This window comes from Brachyistius frenatus, unplaced genomic scaffold, assembly GCF_029030835.1.
Source record: "Brachyistius frenatus isolate BFR_SWC_R1_liver_20210118 unplaced genomic scaffold, ASM2903083v1 Contig_517, whole genome shotgun sequence".
NCBI lineage: Eukaryota > Metazoa > Chordata > Actinopteri > Embiotocidae > Brachyistius > Brachyistius frenatus.
In genome coordinates, this window is record NW_027211116.1 from 12,817 (window position 1) to 33,143 (window position 20,327).

The 20,327-nt window shown below is 45.3% G+C and overlaps 1 protein-coding gene across 1 annotated transcript in view; it reads left to right on the top strand.

Moving 5' to 3' along the window:
* The window catches only part of LOC138614530 (dolichyl-diphosphooligosaccharide--protein glycosyltransferase subunit STT3B-like), a 49,437-nt gene that overhangs the window by 5,486 nt on the left and 23,624 nt on the right, over positions 1-20,327 (top strand). The window contains exons 2-4 of the mRNA XM_069688033.1: positions 15,603-15,711; positions 15,973-16,260; positions 18,913-18,978. Coding sequence (XP_069544134.1) covers positions 15,603-15,711; positions 15,973-16,260; positions 18,913-18,978 — 463 coding nt within the window. The remainder of the gene's footprint in view (positions 1-15,602; positions 15,712-15,972; positions 16,261-18,912; positions 18,979-20,327) is intronic.

The following is a 20,327-nucleotide window of genomic DNA, read 5'->3' on the forward strand; positions in this document are numbered from 1 at the left end:
CATGGACCGACCTTCTCCAAACATCACAGGTATGATAACAGCCCCGCCCTGAAGACCCCTGTGGGGTAATATTCGCTCATAGTCATAGCGCCCCCTGTTGGCCACTGGAAATGACACTTTTCATACTTTCACATTCTATGTCGAGCTGGTTGATCACATGAACCTAAAGTCGGGTCACAATAACCTAAACATGTAGTTGATGATATATTGAGACATTTGTTCGACTTTGTCACTGGGCATTGCCGTGACGATGCGGCAAAGTTGGTTGTCTCGCCATGACACAGGAAGTTGATGTTTAAGGTCAAGGGATGCTTGAAACCTCACGAAACGTGTCATATACATCCGGCATGGTGAGACGATACATCTGATGTGTTTTGCGAGTGGGCGTGGCCAAACGGCTCGCTCGCCGTGACACAGGAAGTTGATGTTTAAGGTCAAGATGCTTGAAACCTCACGAAACATGTCACATACATCCTGCTTGGTGAGAAGATACATCTGATGTGTTTTGCGAGTGGGCGTGGCCAAACGGCTCGCTCGCCGTGACACAGGAAGTTGATGTTTAAGGTCAAGATGCTTGAAACCTCACGAAACGTGTCACATACATCCGGCATGGTGAGACGATACATCTGATGTGTTTTGCGAGTGGGCGTGGCCAAACGGCTCGCTCGCCGTGACACAGGAAGTTGATGTTTAAGGTCAAGATGCTTGAAACCTCACGAAACGTGTCACATACATCCTGCGTGGTCAGACGATACATCTGAAATGTGTTTCGCGAGTGGGCGTGGTCAAACGGCTCGCCAGCGCCCCCTGCTGGAGACAGGAAACGAGACAAAATTAGAAACTTTAAGCGGGGATACGCTATTCTCCATTTTTTCCAACCTCCTTGATCCCCCCCATCCCCTTCTCCCTCCACCCTTCTACCAAGCCACTTTGTCAACTACTTCACTAAAAAGATTGATGACATACTGTGGTGGCGGGGTGTGGTTAGCTCAGCTGCAGGGGGTAGAGTGGGAGGAGTGGTTCAGGGAACGATGCCGGGAAGGTGTAATGAGCACAGCTGAGCCGAATATGAACGGATGAGCACAGCTGAGCTGGCACTGCATAAAATGACGCCGGCAGACGAGGTACAGTCATTCCTCGAGATGTTCGAGGTAACGGCGGAGGCATGTGGCTGGCCGGTGGCGGAGTGGGCAGTGCAGCTCCTTCCTCTCCTGGCAGGAGAACTTCCGGGAGGCTAAGCTGGGGGCTGGGGGCCGGGGACCGGCCATTTGCCTACGCTCAGTGGCTGAGGGACTCGGCGACCAGATGGCTGCAGCTGGAGAACGCCGGAGGAGCACAAAATGCCGGAGGTGGACAAAATTGTGGGGGAGCAGTTCACGGAAGGGCTGCCGGCCAGGACCGCGGCATGGGTCCGCTGCCACCGCCCGGCGACGCTGGAGGTCGCCATCACCCTGGCCGAAGACCACCTCGCGGTCCATCCCGGTGGGTAGGGGGATGGGGGTCGGCCGCCGGCGGCAGCCTGACCGATTCCCGCTCCGCGGAGGAGAATCTCACAGCCTGGGGCGGCCCGGGCCCTGCCGGCGCCACGGGCACTAACCCCCCCCGTTCCCCGATTCCTCGGGAGCAGCCAGCCCCGGCACACTTCCCAACCTACAGGGGGTCCTCAACCGCCAGGGCAGGAATGTTGGAGGTGTGGGCAGCCCGGACACTACCGGAGGGAGTGTCCATTGATGGAGGTGGGACAGATGGTTTGGGTTGCCAGGCCTCCAACATCCTCCCCCGGTCCAGGAGCGACGTATCGCGTTCCGGTAAGGATCCAGGGGGTACACACTAGGTGATGGTGGATTCGGGCTGCATGCAGTCGCTGATCCACCAGAGCCTGGTTCGGCCCGGGGCATTGGTGAAGGCATCGTGGGTGAGGATTAAGTGTGTACATGGGGATATTCACGATTATCTGGTGGTGGCTGTAGAAATTAAATACGGGGGGGGGGGGGGAACATAAAGTGAAGGTAGGGGTTAGCTCCCGCCTTACGCACCCCCTAATCTTGGGAACAGATTGGCCTGGGTTTCATAAGTTAATGGGGCAGAGTGCGGGGGTGCGTTCATGACCGGCAGGGACATGAGGGATGTGTGCTGTGCTGAGCAAGTGCTTCTCTCCACCTCCTTCTCCCTGCTCCCCTTTAAAGGGGAGAGCTCCTCAGTTCCCATCCAGCTCAGCTGTGCTCATCCGTTCATATTCAGCTCAGCTGTGCTCATTACACCCTCCCGGCACGAGGTTGGCTGACACTGCAGAGAGGGAGGGGGAACCGGCGGAGACTCCACCGGTTCCCAAATTACGCTCCATGGAGGATTTTCCACTTGAGAAGTCTCGGGATGATACTCTACGCTTCGCCTTTGACCAAGTGATAAAAATTGATGGTCAGCTGGTGCGCCCTGACGCAGCGCATTGATTAGGGACAGACTATATAGAGTGAGTCGTGACACTCAAACAGGTCAAGAAAACACCCAGTTGTTGGTGCCAAAAAGCCGTCGGGAAATGACTTTCCAGGCGGCTCACTATAACCCGATGGCGGGCCAAATGGGATATGATAAAACTCTGGACTGGATAATGGCCCGGTTTTACTGGCCGGGCATCCGGGGGGATGTGCGCCATTGGTGTGTATCTTGCCTGGACTGTCAGCTGGTAAACCAGCCGGCCATTCCGAGGGCGCCTTTACATCCGCTACCCTTGGTGGAGGTCCCATTTGACCGTATTGGCATGGACCTCATCGGGCCATTCCACCAGAGCGCACGCGGATATCACTTTGTGTTAGTCCTGGTGGATAACGCAACACGATATCCCGAGGGAGTGCCGTTGCGCAGCATTTCAGCAAAGAGTGTTGCGCAGGCTCTGTTTCAGGTCATCTCCCGAGTCAGAATCCCGAAAGAGATTCTGACTGAGCAGGGCACCCAGTTCATGTCACGAACACTGAGAGAACTTTATGGATTACTGGGCATTAAGTCTATTTGGACCAGTGTTTATCACCCACAGACTGACGGTCTTGTGGAGCGTCTGAATAAGACTTTAAAGTCCATGATTCGTAAATTTATACTCGACGATGAACGTAATTGGGATAAATGGCTTGATCCTCTGTTGTTTGCAGTGCGGGAGGTCCCCCAGGCCTCGACAGGATTTTCTCCCTTTGAACTGCTGTTTGGCAGGAAACCACGAGGGGTGCTCGACCTGCTTAAGGAAAATTGGGAGGAAGGTCCGAGCTCCAGCAAAAGTGAAATTCAGTACGTTATGGACCTGCGAGCAAAAGTCCACACACTGGGTCAGATGTCACGGGAGAATTTGCTCCAGGCCCAGGAACATTAACAACGGCTGTACAACAGAGGGGCCAAGCTGAGGCAATTTACACCGGGAGAAAAGGTACTTGTATTGCTTCCGTCTTCCAGGTCAAAACTCCTCGCCAAGTGGCAAGGGCCCTTTGTGGTCACACGGCGAGTGGGGGACGTTGACTATGAAGTAGTGCGATCTGACAGGGGCAGAGCTACACAGCTCTACCACCTCAACCTCTTAAAAGCATGGAGAGAGGCGGAGTCTATTTCTCTGGTGTCCGTGTTATCTGAGAGAGGAGCTGGGGCCAGAGGTTCCAAAGTCCACCAATCCTGCCTCGCTCCCTTTTGACGCCCATCTCTTCGGGACCCAGAGAACAGACGTTGCCCAGTTGCAGAAGCAGTTTGCTGATGTGTTCTCCCTGCTGCCAGGACGCACGAACCTCATAGTGCACAACATTGAGACGTCTCCGGGCGTGACGGTGCGGTCGCGACCCTACAGGCTACCTGAACACAAGAGAAAAATTGTTCAGAGAGAATTGGCGGCTATGCTGGAGATGGGGGTAATATAAAAGTCCAACAGTGCCTGGTGTAGCCCCATTGTTCTGGTTGTCAAGAAGGATGGATCTATACGGTTCTGTGTGGACTATCGCAGGGTGAATGATGTATCACGATTTGATGCGTACCCAATGCCCCGGGTCGACGAACTCCTGGACTGGCTGGGCACTGCGCGTTTCTTCACGACACTGGATTTAACCAAGGGCTACTGGCAGATTCCTCTCTCGCCAGAGTCCAAGGAAAAAACAGCCTTCTCCACTCTGTTTGGGTTATACCAATTCACTACACTTCCCTTTGGGTTGTTCGGTGCTCCGGCCACGTTCCAACGCCTCATGGACCGGGTGCTGCGTCTGCACGCTGCATATGCTGCCGCCAACCTGGATGATGTAATCATCCACAGCACCACCTGGGCAGAGCATGTGCAGCGGGTGAACGTGGTGCTGGAGTCCCTGAGGCAGGCTGGGCTCACCGCCAACCCCGGGAAGTGTGCAGTTGGACGGAGGGTGGTACGGTATCTGGGCTACCGTTTGGGCGGCGGGCAGGTACGCCCTCAGGTGGACAAGACAGCTGCCAAGACTAAAAAAGAGGTGAGGCGGTTTTTTGGGGCTGGTGGGTTATTATAGACGGTACATCCCGAACTTTGCAGATCTGACCAGTCCCTTGACCAACCTGACCCGGAAAGGTGCCTCAGATCCAGTCCAGTGGACGGAGCAGTGCCAGCGGGCGGTTGAGAAGGTAAAACAGGCTCTCTGTGGGGAACCACTTCTCCACACTCCTAACTTCTCTCTCCCCTTTACTCTGCAGACTGATGCGTCAAACAGAGGGCTGGGGGCCGTTTTGTCCCAGCAGGTGCGGGGGGTGGACCGCCCTGTTGTGTACATCAGCTGGAAGTTATCGGAGAGGGAGGCCAGGTACAGCACGGTGGATAAAGAGTGCCTGGCCATCCGGTGGGCGGTCGACTCCCTGCGGTACTACCTGCTGGGATGCTCATTCACCCTCTGCTCGGACCACGCTCCGCTCCAGTGGCTCCACCGCATGAAGGATACCAACGCTCGGATCACTCGGTGGTATCTGGCGTTACAGCCTTTTAACTTCAAGGTGATCCATAGGCCGGGGGCACAGATGACTGTGGCCGACTTCCTCTCCCGCTCTCACGGGGGAGGGGGAGTAGGTTAGGCTGGATGGCTCCCCGGCCTAAGTCGGGCGATGGGGGTATGTGGTGGCGGGGTGTGTTTAGCTCGGCTGCAGGGGGTAGAGAGTGGGAGGAGTGGTTCAGGGAACGGTGCCGGGAAGGTGTAATGAGCGCAGCTGAGCTGAATATGAAGGATGAGCACAGCTGAGCTGGATGGGAACTGAGGAGCTCTCCCCTATAAAGGGGAGCAGGGAGAAGGAGGCGGAGAGAAGCGCTTGCACAGAGACATTGTTGTGTGGGCCGGGCAAATAAAGGCATTTTACACCCGAACATCTGACTGAGCACGTCATATGTCCCCAAGGAACCCCCACGGTAGCTCAGACGTGCTACACATACGCTCCTCATTTTCAAACCCAGCTTCTGTAACTACATTTCCATCATCTTCATCTTCATCCCCTTCGCTTTCCTCTTTCACCCCCCTGTCTCCCAATCAAGTTCTCACCTTGGTAACCTCCACCCCCCCCAACCACCTGCCAGAAAGTCTGAACATCTTCCACCACAAACTAAAAACACACCTCTTCAGACTTTACCTCGAATAGGAGAACTTTAGTAGCGCTTAAAATGGCACTTACTTTTAGAACTTTGTAGTTTGGCTTTCTTGAAGAAATTGTATTTTCTTGATTCTTGTTGTTCTGGTTTTGTACCCTCATGGTTGAAATGCACTTATTGTACCGTACTTTCCAGACTATAAGCCGCTACTTTTTTCCCACACTTTGAACCTCGCGGCTTAAACAATGACGCAGCTAATTTATAGATTCAACGGGTTTCGAAAGGCTGGACTGCTGCGTGTTGAAGAGGGCAGCATGAGCTCAGCGGGGAATTTGCCTCCGGATGAAAGTAACGAGAGCGACAATGAAAACGATCCAACATCGGATGAAGCAATTCTGAGGCTATTCAACTCTGACACTGAAAGAGATGACTTCAGTGGTTTCAGTGCACAGGAGGAGGAAGATAGTGACCAATGACTTTCTTGGTAGGCTACTGTTTACCACTAATTTTTAATTTTTGTTACAAGCCGTGTTTCGTTAAAGCCTGTGTAAAGTTCATTTGTTTCAATGTACTGGTAGGCACCTGCGGCTTATAGACATGTGCAGCTTATTTATGTTCAAAATAATTATTTTTTAAAAATTCAGTGGGTGCGGCTTATATTCAGGTGCGCTCAATAGTCCGGAAATTACGGTAAGTCGCTTTAGATAAAAGCGTCAGTTAAATGAAATGTAATGTAATGTAATGTAATTACTGCAGTAATATGATGCCTGTCACAGCTGAGCTCATTACAGTCATCACAGCCACTACTTCCAAGAAGTCTTTAGCATTTACAAGTAAATACAAGTAAAGACCATTTACCATTTCACATAAACCGTGGAGTTGGAAATAGAATATTAAAATCATCCTATTATAATGTAAATCACTGCAGTTTGTGGGGCTGTTAAAAACAAACACACTGTAAAGATAAATATAAATTGAACCACAGTTCAGGCAGACAGACAGTATAATGTCAGTTTAAAGTGAATTCAACTTTTTGTTAAACTTTACAGCTGCAATTTTTGATGGTGTTGACTTAGATTACATAATTAAATCACATTATATCAAAAGGGTTTCAAATGTTTTCCACTTGCAATAAAATGTCCTTGTAAAGTGCTACTGGTTAATTTATCACAGTCTTTCTATGTTTGATCAATACTCCATAGTGATTTGGGTCTATACCCTGTTTAAAACGGGATATTCCTGTCCTACATATTTCTGGTGCAGCAGTGCAAGGTGTGGCCTGGTATTGGCTCATTGTTTGGTTTCATAAGATTTCAGGAAATGCAGTGTGCAAACCGTGTCGAATATCAATGAACATGTGATGTAATAGCACAATCTTAGTCAGTGATTGCAGTTAGAAAAATAACTAAAACAGATGCTAGTCTCTTCAAGACGTTGTTAGATGAGCCGTTCGTTTCAACATCAGCACCTTCATCTAGTGCTGTTGTGTCCTCATTCAACTGCCCTGTCAGTCCGTCGGTGTGTCTGGATGAACCAGCAAAGAGTGCCAGGAGGGCATGAACATTACAGAGTCACTGATAATATTTCCCACCTTTGAAGCCTCATTCTGTGACACCATGAAATCCTCACCACCGTGTAGATGTGCAAAATCGCCTTTATTCTGTGGGGGGGGGGTATGAACATGTGTGTTCTCTGGAGGACATTAACTCCACAGATAATGATGATGAGACAGCTTCGAAACAAACCGTCATGCTCTCGTCAGTCAGATCCTGATCATATCTGATCATTTTTACTGTGTATTTTCTGTTGGGTAGGGTCCGGTCGGGTAGGGTCCGGTCCGGTCCAGTCGGGGTTATGTGACGTCGCCCTGGTTTTATTTGATGGGGTCTCTGCTGTAGTCTGATTGTGGAGCTGATGAGTGATTGAAGTGCACTAACGCATCCATGAGGTTAGTTTCACTTCAAACCGTCAGTGTCAGATCATCATTATTTGTTTTGTCCAACCAACACAATGATATGAAATTCTTAATGTTATATAGTAAATTCTTGGAATGAACACGCTGGTACAAGCAAATGTTTGGTTGTGTTATTTTTGGATAAATGACTAAAAAGCATTGAATGATTACCTGAATTGTTACCTTTTAATTCTGTCAATCATCTGTCAATGAGTGTCAAAACAGACAGATTACGCCACTCTTGAATTTATTGTGACAGTATTTCAGCTATAAGCCATCATGAGCGTGTTCTTGTCATGAGATTCGGAGCTGCTATTGTTCTCTATGATTAACACGTGGCCTCATCATTTCTATCAGTTGCCTTCTGATTATGACACACACCATATACACCTGTTCTTTAATATCATACTCTATCCACCTTGTGCTGTTCACGGACCATCTATGCAGGGAAAAGGTAAAAATGCAGAGATTAATTCATGATGAAAATAACTTACTTATTGTTATTTACACCTATTTGTTCACCTGGGTTTGCTGTGACAGGTTTTTCATTGTAAGACAAGTTGTCAGAGATGATGAATATGACAATGAATAAGCAAAAGCTTTCGAAAAACAAAGCAGCTTGTGTAACGACAGAAAGGTAAGAAACTGTAGAAGTGTGCTTTTTATCAGGTAGCTGAGACCTGTGTGACTCATTTCTGCTTTTTTTCATCTGACATCCTCTCTTCTTCTGGCTTAAAGAGTTACATCCTCTCCGGCTCGTTGGTAGTCACAGCTGAAGGTCAACCAGGAGGAGATGATGCAAAACTACACACACACACCTCTGAATATCAGTTCACCCCACCAGCCTCTCCTCTAGCTCCCTGCTCTCCTGCTGCTCAGCTGTTTTCATCTGTCAGCAGCTCGTTGGCTTCTCATTACATGGTTGCCTGTGTGGAGGTGTGATGGTGTGACATGCAGGTTGAGCTCCACCCTTCAGGAACACAGAGATCAGAGAGTCTTTCACACTGAGCTGAGAAGAAACCGGTGCTCATAAATGAGGTAAATAACAAAAACAATATTTGTGCCTGGACCGCAGCAGCAGAATGAGAGATGAAAGTTATACCGCCGGTTGGCTGAATGTGTGCGTCGGGTCCAGCGGGTCGGGGGGGGGGGGACGAGGAGTTCACCACGCCTGATGCACGTGCAAGTTTATCATCAACGTCTTAACACCGTTCTGACCCGATATGATGTGGATGTGATCAACCAGCTGGAAGAATCACGTGAAAGTATGAAAAATGTGGATCCAGTGAGTAGATGCTGAGGTCCAGACTATCAGCACCCCGTCGGCCCGTTAAAAGAACCCGAGGATGGGTTGTCCTCCTGCTAGCTCAGCGGTTGCTTCCTCTAAACCTGTGCTGCTACTTGACTTTAACTCGTTGCAGACTTCTTTTCTGTTTGTAAACTGTAATAGTTTGGGTGGATTTGGAGGCATTACTGTTTCCAGCATTCATCTGTCTCCCATCAACCTTTGTGCTGAAGTCACCGTCACCTGTTTCTATTCCTTTAGCTATGCTTGTACAGTATATCATCTCTGTTCCGCCTCTTGTTCAATCAGAGAAGAGAAGCTCCACACAGGCAGGCCTTCAATCCGACCGTATGTCTGACTGATTTAGCTCCAAGTATCTGGTACAGCATCCGTTCAGAGGGAATGTGCTGAGCTTGCAGATTGTCCCGTTCCATTGAAGAGTGTCATCGTAAACTATTTCATCTCTCTGCTGGGGATCCAGAGTGTTGTTGGTCCTTGTATGGACAAGTATTGAGGATTTACCACAGTTGATGTGATGAGTAACCAGATGCAGCCCCTTCTCATTCTCAGTTTCCTTCTCTCTGCTTCTAAATTCCCTGTGTTTCCAGTTGTTCCACAGATATGACAGATCAGTTCAGGTTTGTTGATTATCATATCAGGATTTAATTGGCCCGAGTCCATCCTAAGATCACAGAAGGGACAATCCGGGCATCGTTTCTAAGCTCGGTATCTGCTAAAGGAATCACGGACACATTTGATCCTTTCTTCACTGTACCCTGCTGTGTGTTGCTCATGTGAGGGAAAATTGAAGGTGAAATGGTTTTTTTTGGGTGACCAGTGAGTGTATCTGTCCAAACCAAGACCAGATTCCAAAGTAACAATGATTTCATTTTCCTTGATTTACTTGATTTTACACAGTTCACACTTAACATTTATTGTGTATGCTTGACAATTAAACAGGGCTGTAATTAATTAATTAAATTATTGCCTGCATCGAAGCGATTCATGTGTGTTTTAGAAAAGGACCTTTTTTTTTTTTTTAATCACACTTCCACTTAGTGCAGCATTGTAGTAAATACATACTCTCAATGGCTTTTATAGTCACGATGCCACTTTATGTTAACATTTGCATTCACTTTCTAAAAAACATTTGAGGTGGTGGCTTCTTTGTCAGGTCCCATACGTTAATCATTTCTTAGTGTTCTGGTTCATCCTCCACAGCAGCTTGAAAAGCTTTCAGACATCTTAGTGCACCTCGGAATAAACTACAGCTAATTCACAATCAATTCAATTCAATACAATTTTATTTCTATAGCGCCAAATCACAACACAGGTTATTTCATGGCACTTAAAACATTAAAGTCGTTACAGCAAGACTTTACAATATTATACAGAGAAACCCAACAATTCAACAATTCCCACATAAGCTAGGAGGGAAAAAAACTCCTCTTTAAGGGAGAAAAACCTCCAACAGAGGGAAGAAAAACTCCCTTTAACAGGAAGAAACTTCCGACAGAACCAGGCTCAGAGGTGGGCGGAGCATCTGTTAACAGAACCAGGATCTGAGGTGGGCGGAGCCTCTGCGTCGACCAGTTGGGGTGAGAGGAGAGCAGAGAGAGAAAAGGACAGCATAGAGATAGAAGAGAAGAACTGTTGGTGGAGACGACAAGCGCAGAGCAGAGACATGCAGCTCCATGACGGGACATCTGGAAAAAAAAGAACAGAAACTATGTGAGTGAAGGAACTGAATGGAGACAACAGATAATAAGAAGAAACTGGGAGAGAAGAAGATGGTGAGGTATGAGTCAGTTAAAGAGTAGGAGGAAAGAAAAGAAGATCAGCATGTAACGAGGTCCTCCAGCAGCCTCGGCCTATAACAGCATAAGGTTGGTTCAGGTCTACCTGAGCCAGCCCTAACTACAGGCTTTATCAAGAAGGAACGTTTTGAGTCTCATCTTAAAGCTGGAGAGGGTTTCTGCCCCTCCAACACAAACTGGGAGCTGGTTCCACAGGGGAGGAGCCTGAAAACTGAAGCTCCGCCTCCCATTCTACTTCTGGAAACTCTAGGAACCACAAGTAGACCAGCGTACTGAGAGAGAAGTGCTCTGCTAGGATTATATGGTTCTATAAGATCTCTAAGATATGATGGAGTCTGGTCATGTAGAGCTTTGTAAGTCATCAAGAGAACTTTAAATTCTATTCTTGATTTCACAGGAAGCCAGTGAAGAGAAGATAAAACTGGAGAAATATGATCTCTCTTGATAAATCCCGTCAGTACTCTTGCTGCAGCATTTTGGATCAGCTGCAGGTTTTTAATGAGTAATTTGGACATCCTAACAACAAGGAATTACAATAATCTAGTCTAGAAGTAACAAATGCATGAATGAGTTTTTCTGCATCTTATTAGTGTCTGAATAGAAATCCATGTAAAAGTCCTTTGAGACCTTGCGGTGATAAAACGTTAAACTGGTGCAGGTATGACCTCTGACCTCACCACTGCACTGCTCCTGAGATTTCCCCTGGAAGCTCACCTGCATATTCCACTAAACAGCATCTGTCACGTCGCACGTGGCTGCGATTTTGTTCCATCTTCTGCGCGGCTACGTATCCATGTCCTCTGAAACAGCAACTGGGCATCGGGTTTCCACGTAGTCGAGTTTCAGAGGAGACAAAGGTTTAAACACATCGAAGGCACCAGCACTTGTTCGATCGTTGCAGTAATGCAGTTGCAGTCTTGTTTACACAAGAACATGTAGATGGCATCTTTCTGGAGAGTCTTCGCATTAGAAAAGCTTTCCTCTGTTTTAATGAGCACAGCTCCCACAAGCTGCAACAGGTTTTAAGACCACATCATCCAGTCCGGTGTGGCCGGGGAGTGTTTTGTCTCCGCTGGCTGGCCGAATGCTGCAGGATACTGCTGGCTTCCTGGGACTGTAATTGTAAGAGGAAAACCAGAGGCAACAATCAGAGTACCACAGATCAATGGATTGTGTGTTTGTGTTGTGTGTGCAGGCGCCTTTTCTCTGCCTTCTTTTTTTCAATCAAATGGTTGATCCTCAAGAATGAGCATGAAAACCTGGGAACGTTCCCTCCATCATATTCTTGTTTGTCATGGAGGGACAGTTTGTATTGAGCACTTTAATACTTGTGGAAAAGCTCCGGGACCAGCAGACGACTGTTGTGCATCACACAGTCTCTTTTTGAAAGCTCGGGGCTGCATGCAGCTTTTGTAGGATAGCAGCACTCTCTCTACCAGTCTGTCTAATGGTAGACTAGGCTGTACTGCAGTTGTTCCCATTCAGGTCTCGGCAGCTGTAAACAACAGGCAGACGGCTGGTGAACAATAGAAAGGTAAAAGGGAGAATGTGATGAAATGAGGGTGGATAGAGGCACTGGTGTCTCCTGCAGTGAGATGGCAGGAGAACTTACTGTTTCCTCCTCACTTACAGTAAACTGGAGAGACCGGATCTGACCAGTGTATTCTTGATGTCACCACACCACAGCAGTGTAATGAGGTCCTGAACTGATTGTACCTCAGGTATCAAACTGAATTTTGAGATGCAGCTTGTTTCATCTATTTGTTTATTTTTGGTTCTCTTTACTCATTTTAGATCCTGAAATAAAGTGTGACCTCAGTCATTAAACTTCTGGTTCCCAATCGCTTCAGATGCTTCAATCCTAGTTTACCTTTCTTCTTTTCTCTGTTTAAATCTTGAAGAAAAGTATTTGCTACTTGGAGCTGGATTCCCCAACAGGATTCTAGTTGGCAGCCTAAACCCTCCTCGTGATCACGTCCACGTACCTCCAGCCAGCAGCATCTTGCTCTCTGTGCCACGGATGTTGTCAGTGATTTAAAGGGCACCTTTGTATTTCTTCTCTTTTCATGCTGCTTTAACTTAACTCTGTATTTCACTCTGTCGCTAGAAGTTGTTGATGTTGACATTATTTCATCAGTTTTCCTCAGTTGTATTGCAACTTTCAGATATTTTCCATGCTGTGACTTTGTAGTGACAAAGATGTAACTTCCAACCTTCTTCACAGCACATTGAAGTTTCTTCTTCTGTCTTTTCAGTGCTGCAACTTTTGAAAATTGTTAAACGCTCCAAGTTTAAGCATGTTTGATGTCAAGTTTTTCCCAGCACTTTTTGTCTTCATACATTTCACTGTTGTTTGCGTGGCTCATCTGTAGTAACCCAGCAGACCTGCTTTGCTCCAGTTAACTATGCAGAAACTCGTCTGTTCCAAGGTTGGCGGCTATAACAGTAACGTGGGGGTGCTTTCAGAAACACCAAATATTTGTTATTTATCAACAAAATGAATGAATGTGAATGAAGTATTGCTGCATACAGGAAAGATTCTACCTGTGATCAGTGTTTGGTGAGTGTGTGTCTGTTTTTTGTTTTTTTTCTAAAACCCTTTAACTGATATGCATTAAGCAGTTTACACTCATGTTTCTATCTGGTTTCTTCTTTGGAGAGTTTTAACCTGCATTTGTGGACGCAGCGATGAACTGTGTTCACAGACGATGGTTTTCACAAGTGTTCCTGAGCCCATGCAGTGATTTCCACTCCAGAATAGTGTGTTTTTAATGCAGTGCTGCCTGAGGGCCCGAAGATCACCACCATCCAATATTGGTTTCCAGCCTTGTCCCTTGTGTTCAGAGATTTCTCCAGAATCTCTGAATCTTTTAATGATATTATGAACCGTAGACGATGAAATCCACTAATTCTTTGTAGTTTTACGTTGAGGAACATTATTCTTAGATTGTTGAACTATTTTCCAACACAGTCTTTCAGAGTGGTGAACCTCTCCCCATCTTCACTGCTGAGAGACTCCACCTCTCTGAAATCATCTTTTATAACCAATCATGTTACTGATCTGTTGACATGGTAACATGATTATTTGTCAGATGTTCCACCAGGTGTTTTTTTTTTTTAGCTTTACACAACTTTTCCAGTCTTTTGTTGACCCTGTCGAGACGTGTTGCTGCCATCAAATTAAAAATAAGCAGATATTTTTCATAAAACATGAGAATTTCTCCATTTCAACATTTGATGTTGTCTTTGGTCTATTTTCATTTAAATGTGAGTTTAAGTGATTTGCAAATCATTGCATTCTGTTTTTATTTATATTTTACACAGCATCACAACTTTTTTGGAAACGGTGTTATTATTACATAAAAGAGTAAGTCGAAAAATAACACTATAATCCAATTATTTTTTTTACTTTTCTTGGGGTTCCAACAAAGCTATCAAGAGTGTTTTAGAACGATCTTTGAGAAGAATAATTTATCTTTTTTCACACTTTTTTTGCTTTCGAATAAGATACCAAAGACGTGCAGTTGGACAGGATAAATTACATTTAATTTCATCACTTTTCAGGCGGAATAAAGCATTTAGTCTTTGATCTGTTGGTCACCAATAAATTCATCCATGACTGTAGGTCCTTTCAGTGGTCTGGACAGAGGAGAAAATGCAGGCATTGTTGCCTATGAACTCTGGACCATTTTTAATTCACACTATTACAGAGGAACAAATTGAAGCAAATTGGAAGTTACATGAATTCCTTCTGAATTGCACAGTTGTAGTTTTAGTTTCATCTGTCAGGAGTCAGACCTGCTGGCGTTGTTTTTAATATTTGGTAACCAACAGGAAGCCATGAATTGCTTGTTTATTTTCTCAGCTGTCACAAATATCTCACAAAGTAATAATAATATTGTGCATTGTTAGTCACAGACGGGAACGCATCCTCCTACGTCATGAATAATGAGGAATAGGAGGAAAGAATAATAGAGGTGTTCTGTACTATAAAATCGGACATGGGTCATAAAATGGGTGGGACCCAAAGTCATGTAGGACACAAGAACAACACCTCCCTATTTGGACCCATTTCACTGTCTGATATGTCTGGTAAACCCCAGCGCATATGACGGTGATTAATAAATGATCTTTATATTTATATAGGGTTCTTATCTTGCATAGCAGACGGCCGAGTGGTGCAGAGGTTAGCGTAGTTGCTCATAGCAAGAAGATTGGAACCTGCTAGTAGGACGATTGACCTCCTTTCTTAAATGGAAACGTAAAGTAGCATTTGGTTCTGGGGGAGATGGGCTGTTGGGTAACACGGGGTGACGTGGACACTTGTGGGAATTCAGCGACTCGCCCTGTCTCTGTTATGAGTTTGGAGAAGTAAGATTAGCAGCACATAGTGGCTGCTGGCAGCAGTAGGGATGTTACTGTAATCAGCCATCATATGTCTTGATAAGCCCAGTTCCACTGCAGCAGCCACCCAAATGTTGTTTATTGTGTTCGCTGCCCCACAAAAGGGAATAAAGGCCAGTTGATGCAGTGGTACACCTGTAGTTCTGCCACCTCGTCACTGTACAGGTGGTCAGAAACACCTGAAACCAGAGCTCCTTCTCCCTTGGTCTGAAGCTGCACATCTGGAACAGTAACAGTGCAATAGGTTACACACACACACACACACACACACACACACACACACACACACACACACACACACACACACACACACACACACACACACACAATCATCAGATGACTATAAAGTTGCGGCGGCTATTGTCTTGAGCGAACTACTGCTAGTCGAGTGGGGGAATCTTCGGTTGGCCCTAGCAAGTGAAAATGATCAATTATACATGTAATCAAATTTGTTTTGAGGGTTGCTTGGTTTGATTGGAGCAGATTGGTTGTTCTGGTGAAACCTGATGCCCAGACTTCAGTGAGACACTAACTAACTAACTAAGTAACTAACCTTGTCCATCTGTCTGTGGTTTAATGTTGCAGGTTCAACTACAGGTCCACTCACCACCTCACCACCAATGGCTTCTATGAATTCCTCAACTGGTTTGATGAAAGAGCCTGGTACCCTCTGGGGAGAATTGTGGGGGGCACAGTAAGTATTTCCTAATGGCGTGTGTAGGGGGGGCTGGGGCTGCTTAGCTCAGGGGGGTGGGGAGTGGGGTTGTTAAATGGCTCATTTTCAATGGCAGAAGCAAACCTTGCTTTTAAAGCAGCATTTCCAGTTGCTCACAGTTCTTGTTGTGTTTTCCAATAATGGAGCTGTTGTCTTCACAAACAGTGTTATTACGTGTGACGTGAGGAGGAGGAAATGAACGTTGCTGGTCTGAACAGTGCGTTTCCCCTCTTCTTCAAGGTATATCCAGGTCTGATGGTCACAGCAGGCCTCATCCACTATGTGCTCAACCTGCTGCATGTGACCGTTCACATCCGGGATGTGTGTGTGTTCCTGGCCCCGGTGTTCAGCGGCCTGACCTCCATCTCCACCTTCCTGCTGACGAGGGAGCTGTGGAACCAGGGCGCCGGGCTGCTGGCGGCCTGCTTCATCGCCATCGTCCCTGGCTACATCTCCCGCTCCGTGGCTGGCTCCTTTGACAACGAAGGCATTGCTATCTTCGCCCTGCAGTTCACCTACTACCTCTGGGTACGCTCACGCAGACTTTACTGACCTCCATTATGCAGCTATTTATAACGGTTCTCATTTCTCTCTCCACTGACTCGTCATCATGAGTTGGGAATAACATTTGCTATGATACAAAACTCATGTCTTTTCCTCCAATGACTTAAAGTTGCAATAATCAATATTTCTATATTTACAAGAAATAAAAGGACATGAGAATTATAATTAATCATATAAATATCGGGTGGCACATTGGTGCAGTGGTTAGCATTGTCACCTCACAGTGAAAAGGTTCTGGGTTCGATTCCGGGCCTGGGTTTTTCTGTGTGGAGTCTACTTTTTGTCAGTGTGCCTGCGTGGGTTCTCTCGGTACTCCAGCTTCCTCCAACCATCCAAAAACATGCATCTCAGGTTAATTGAGGATTCTACAAATTGGCCTTAGGTGTGAATGGTCTTTGTTTCCGTGTGTTGGCCCTGTGATGGACTGGCGAGCTGCCTTCACCCAAAGCGAGCTGGGATAGGCCCCCCCCCCCCCCCGTGACCCTGTTCAGGATAAAGCGGGTTTAGATAATGGATGGATGGATATAATTGTCCTCGGCTCATGATCGACTGACTCGCCCTTTGTTTCCTGTCTTTATTGAGCCTAACATAGGAGGGTTTGAGCTGGGAAGACCTTATTGTTGCCCAGCTCTCCCTTCAAAGACTCACAGCTGCAGCACTGGTTGCAAGGTACTGAAGAAATGGGTCAATTTTAACGTTGTATTGTTGTCAGTTGATCGACATCTTTTATGTTGTCGCTGCGTTGATCGACAGTAGTTGCCGTGTTTGCATTATTTTCTCTGACACTGGCAGAAGAATATATATATATATATATATATAGACCCTCGTGTCTGTATTCTTCTTCTCTGCTAAAAGTGATCATGCAGAAACAACTGTAAACCCAAATATTACCCAAAGTAGCAGCTTGGTTGCAATTCCCCCCCAATACTCGGGCACAAAAAAATGACACTAATTAACCTCAAGGTGGCACTGTGACAATCAACTTTATGTTTATGCAATTATCTCCGCTGTGGCTACATTCACAATTCTTATATGCTCCAATGTTCTTCTGATTTAAAAATGTCAACTTTTTAACTTTCCTCAAAACCTACTTATGCAGTCGTCTGAGAAACTTTGGCAGGATCATCTTTGAACCTTTCTGATCTAATGTCATCAAACGAATTTCGATATGCCCATCTGTTGATTATTTTTTAAATTTTAATTTTAATTTAGTCTTTAACTTAAATTTTACATAAATGCTTATAAATCGAAATTGGCTTAACCAATTGGAACCAAATTTGGTGCACATGTGCACATGCTATGTCCATGTTTTGCTGAGCAGCTTTATAATGTTCTACTGATAGGGGGCGCTACAAATACGAAAAGTTTATCTTCTTATTGGTAACACGTATTTGTAGGAAATTTGGGTTGCACGATCTAGAGTCCCGTTTCAGTTGATGCTTGTCGATTGATTAAAATGGGCATCGCTTATTATAACAATTCTAAATATTCCAAACTTTAAAAAATTACACTAAATCACCTGCTTTCTACAGAGCTGACATTTTTTTCAGGACATCCCCTGGATTGTCACAACATTTTTATTTTTATATTTTTGGAAATATGCTAAATCAATTAACATCAATATCTCCATAAATTTGAATTCAAATGCTGCCAAAATGAACACAGACATTCATTGAATAATAGTAGATTTCACATGCATTCAATGGGGTTCAGTTTGGTCAAAGTATATTTATATATATTAAAAAAATATAAATATATTTTCCAAATCTTCTTATTGGTGGTAGGGATAGAAGTGCAATAGTATCAATAGTCTGATTTCTGCCCCCTGCCTTTAAGCAGGTCCCAAATAATTACACCATGAATAAATCAAGATACATGCACAAGATGTGAAATACAGAATAAATTAATGAGTCCTCAGTGAATGCTCTGGATCTTTTCCTTATACAAATCATTCACTCTTCCTACAATTTCATTATTTCTCATTTTCTTCGATCCTCCACATCTGATTGGCTCAGCCTGTGATAGTTGACATGTGCTGTGAAAAGGCCAGCCAATGGCAGCAGCCCCCACCTGTCCTTCTTGTTAAGCCCTAGTTAGCAGCTGCCGTGCTGTCCGCTTGGGAAGGTAAAGAGTGTCGGACAGGCTGCTCTGCTTTGTGTCAGCCATTGTATATAATATATATAGATATATACTGTACTGTATATACTGTATATACTGTGCATTTTATATTTTTTTACTGCTATTTTATTGCTTTTCTATTGTTCTATTATTATCTTATTGCTTCCTGTATGCTGCTGTAGCGAAAAAAATTTGGTGGGGGCTGCTGCCATTGGCTGGCCTTTTCACAGCACATGTCAACTATCACAGGCTGAGCCAATCAGATGTGGAGGATCGAAGAAACGTAAAGTAACTACCTAACCTAACCTAACCTAAGATAACGGAACAAAGTCGTCCAGGAGAAACCAGTGAAGCTGATTCCACTCTGTCTGTCTGTCTGTCTGTCTGTGTGTGTGTGTGTGTGTGTGTGTGTGTGTGTGTGTGTGTGTGTGTGTGTGTGTGTGTGTGCGTGCGTGCGTGCGTGCGTGCGTGCGTGCGTGCGTGCGATGCTCTCTGCAGGTGAAGTCCGTGAAGACGGGGTCGGTGTTCTGGGCCGTCGGATGCTGCCTCTCCTACTTCTACATGGTGAGAACACACTCAAAAACCTTAGTTGGTAAAAGTTGGACCTACAGACAACATCTGAACCTCCATCTATCAAGAGCAGGAAGTCACTGGTCAAAAAATGGAGTACAATGAAACGTAGTCTTAATTTTAGGAGGAGGAGTAAAAGCACTTTATGGCTTTATAACTTGGTTAAATGAGGAAATGGCCCCTGCTTAGCCAGTTGCTCAACAGGTGTCCTCACCTGATACCAGTTGCTAGGAAATGTGTTCCAGAATCAGTCATTTCCCCAAAACTACAGCTGCAGTATTAGTTGATTAATCCATCACAATAATTACAGTGCATCTGGAAAGTATTCACAGTGCTTTACTTTTTCCACACTTTGTTATGTTACAGCTTTATTCAAAAATGGATTAAACTGATTGTTTTCCCCTCAAAATTCTACACACAATGCCCCATAATGATAATATGAAAAAATGTTTTTTTGAAATTTTTGCCAATACAGTGAACCCTCGTTTATCGCGGGGGTTACGTTCCAAATAGAGACCGTGATAGGCGAAATCCGTGAAGTAGTAACCTTTATTTTTTTTACAATTATTATACAATGAAATACTCCATAATACATTGAAACCAAAGAACAAAACCTTTTTACAGGCCCAAGCATTTGTTTAACAAATAAAAGTACTGTATAAATGTTTTTGTTTTTTTTTTTATAAATAACTACTGTACTGTAAAATAATAATTTTAATCATCAATACGAACTGAAGGCTTCAAATTGCTGAGATCGGCACCGCCCCACTGCGACCCGAGTCATTGGATTAGAACGGGAGGAAATGAAAAATGATTATGAAAAAAAATACAAAGTACAGTAGGACAAATAGTGACTCGTGTATTTCACTGCTCTTCTGACTGAGCCGCTGCATCCTGACTCCGCTCTGCAGCGGTTCTTTCTTCTAAAGCCGGCGGTGCAGGTGTGGTTTTTCGAGAGAAGAACATAGTTATCGGTAGTTGTTGTCGCTCTTTTTTCTTCTGGGCAAAAAGATTCTTATAAACCGACATGCCACCATCGATTATTTTTAATTTGGCAAGCTGTTTTACGTACGTGTACATATTAAACCGCAACGTTATTGACAAACAGGTAGAGAAGAAGCGGAGAGACTGTTTAGCCAATCAGAATGCAGAACACAATGCACGATGCAAATCCGTGAAGCAGCGAGACCGTGAAAGGTGAACCGCGTTATAGCGAGGGTTCACTGTATATTAAAAATTAAAAACAAATTTAAAAAATCACATGTACATAAGTATTCACAGCCTTTGCCATGACACTCAAAACTGAGCACAGGTGCTTCCTGTTTCCACTGATCATCCTTGAG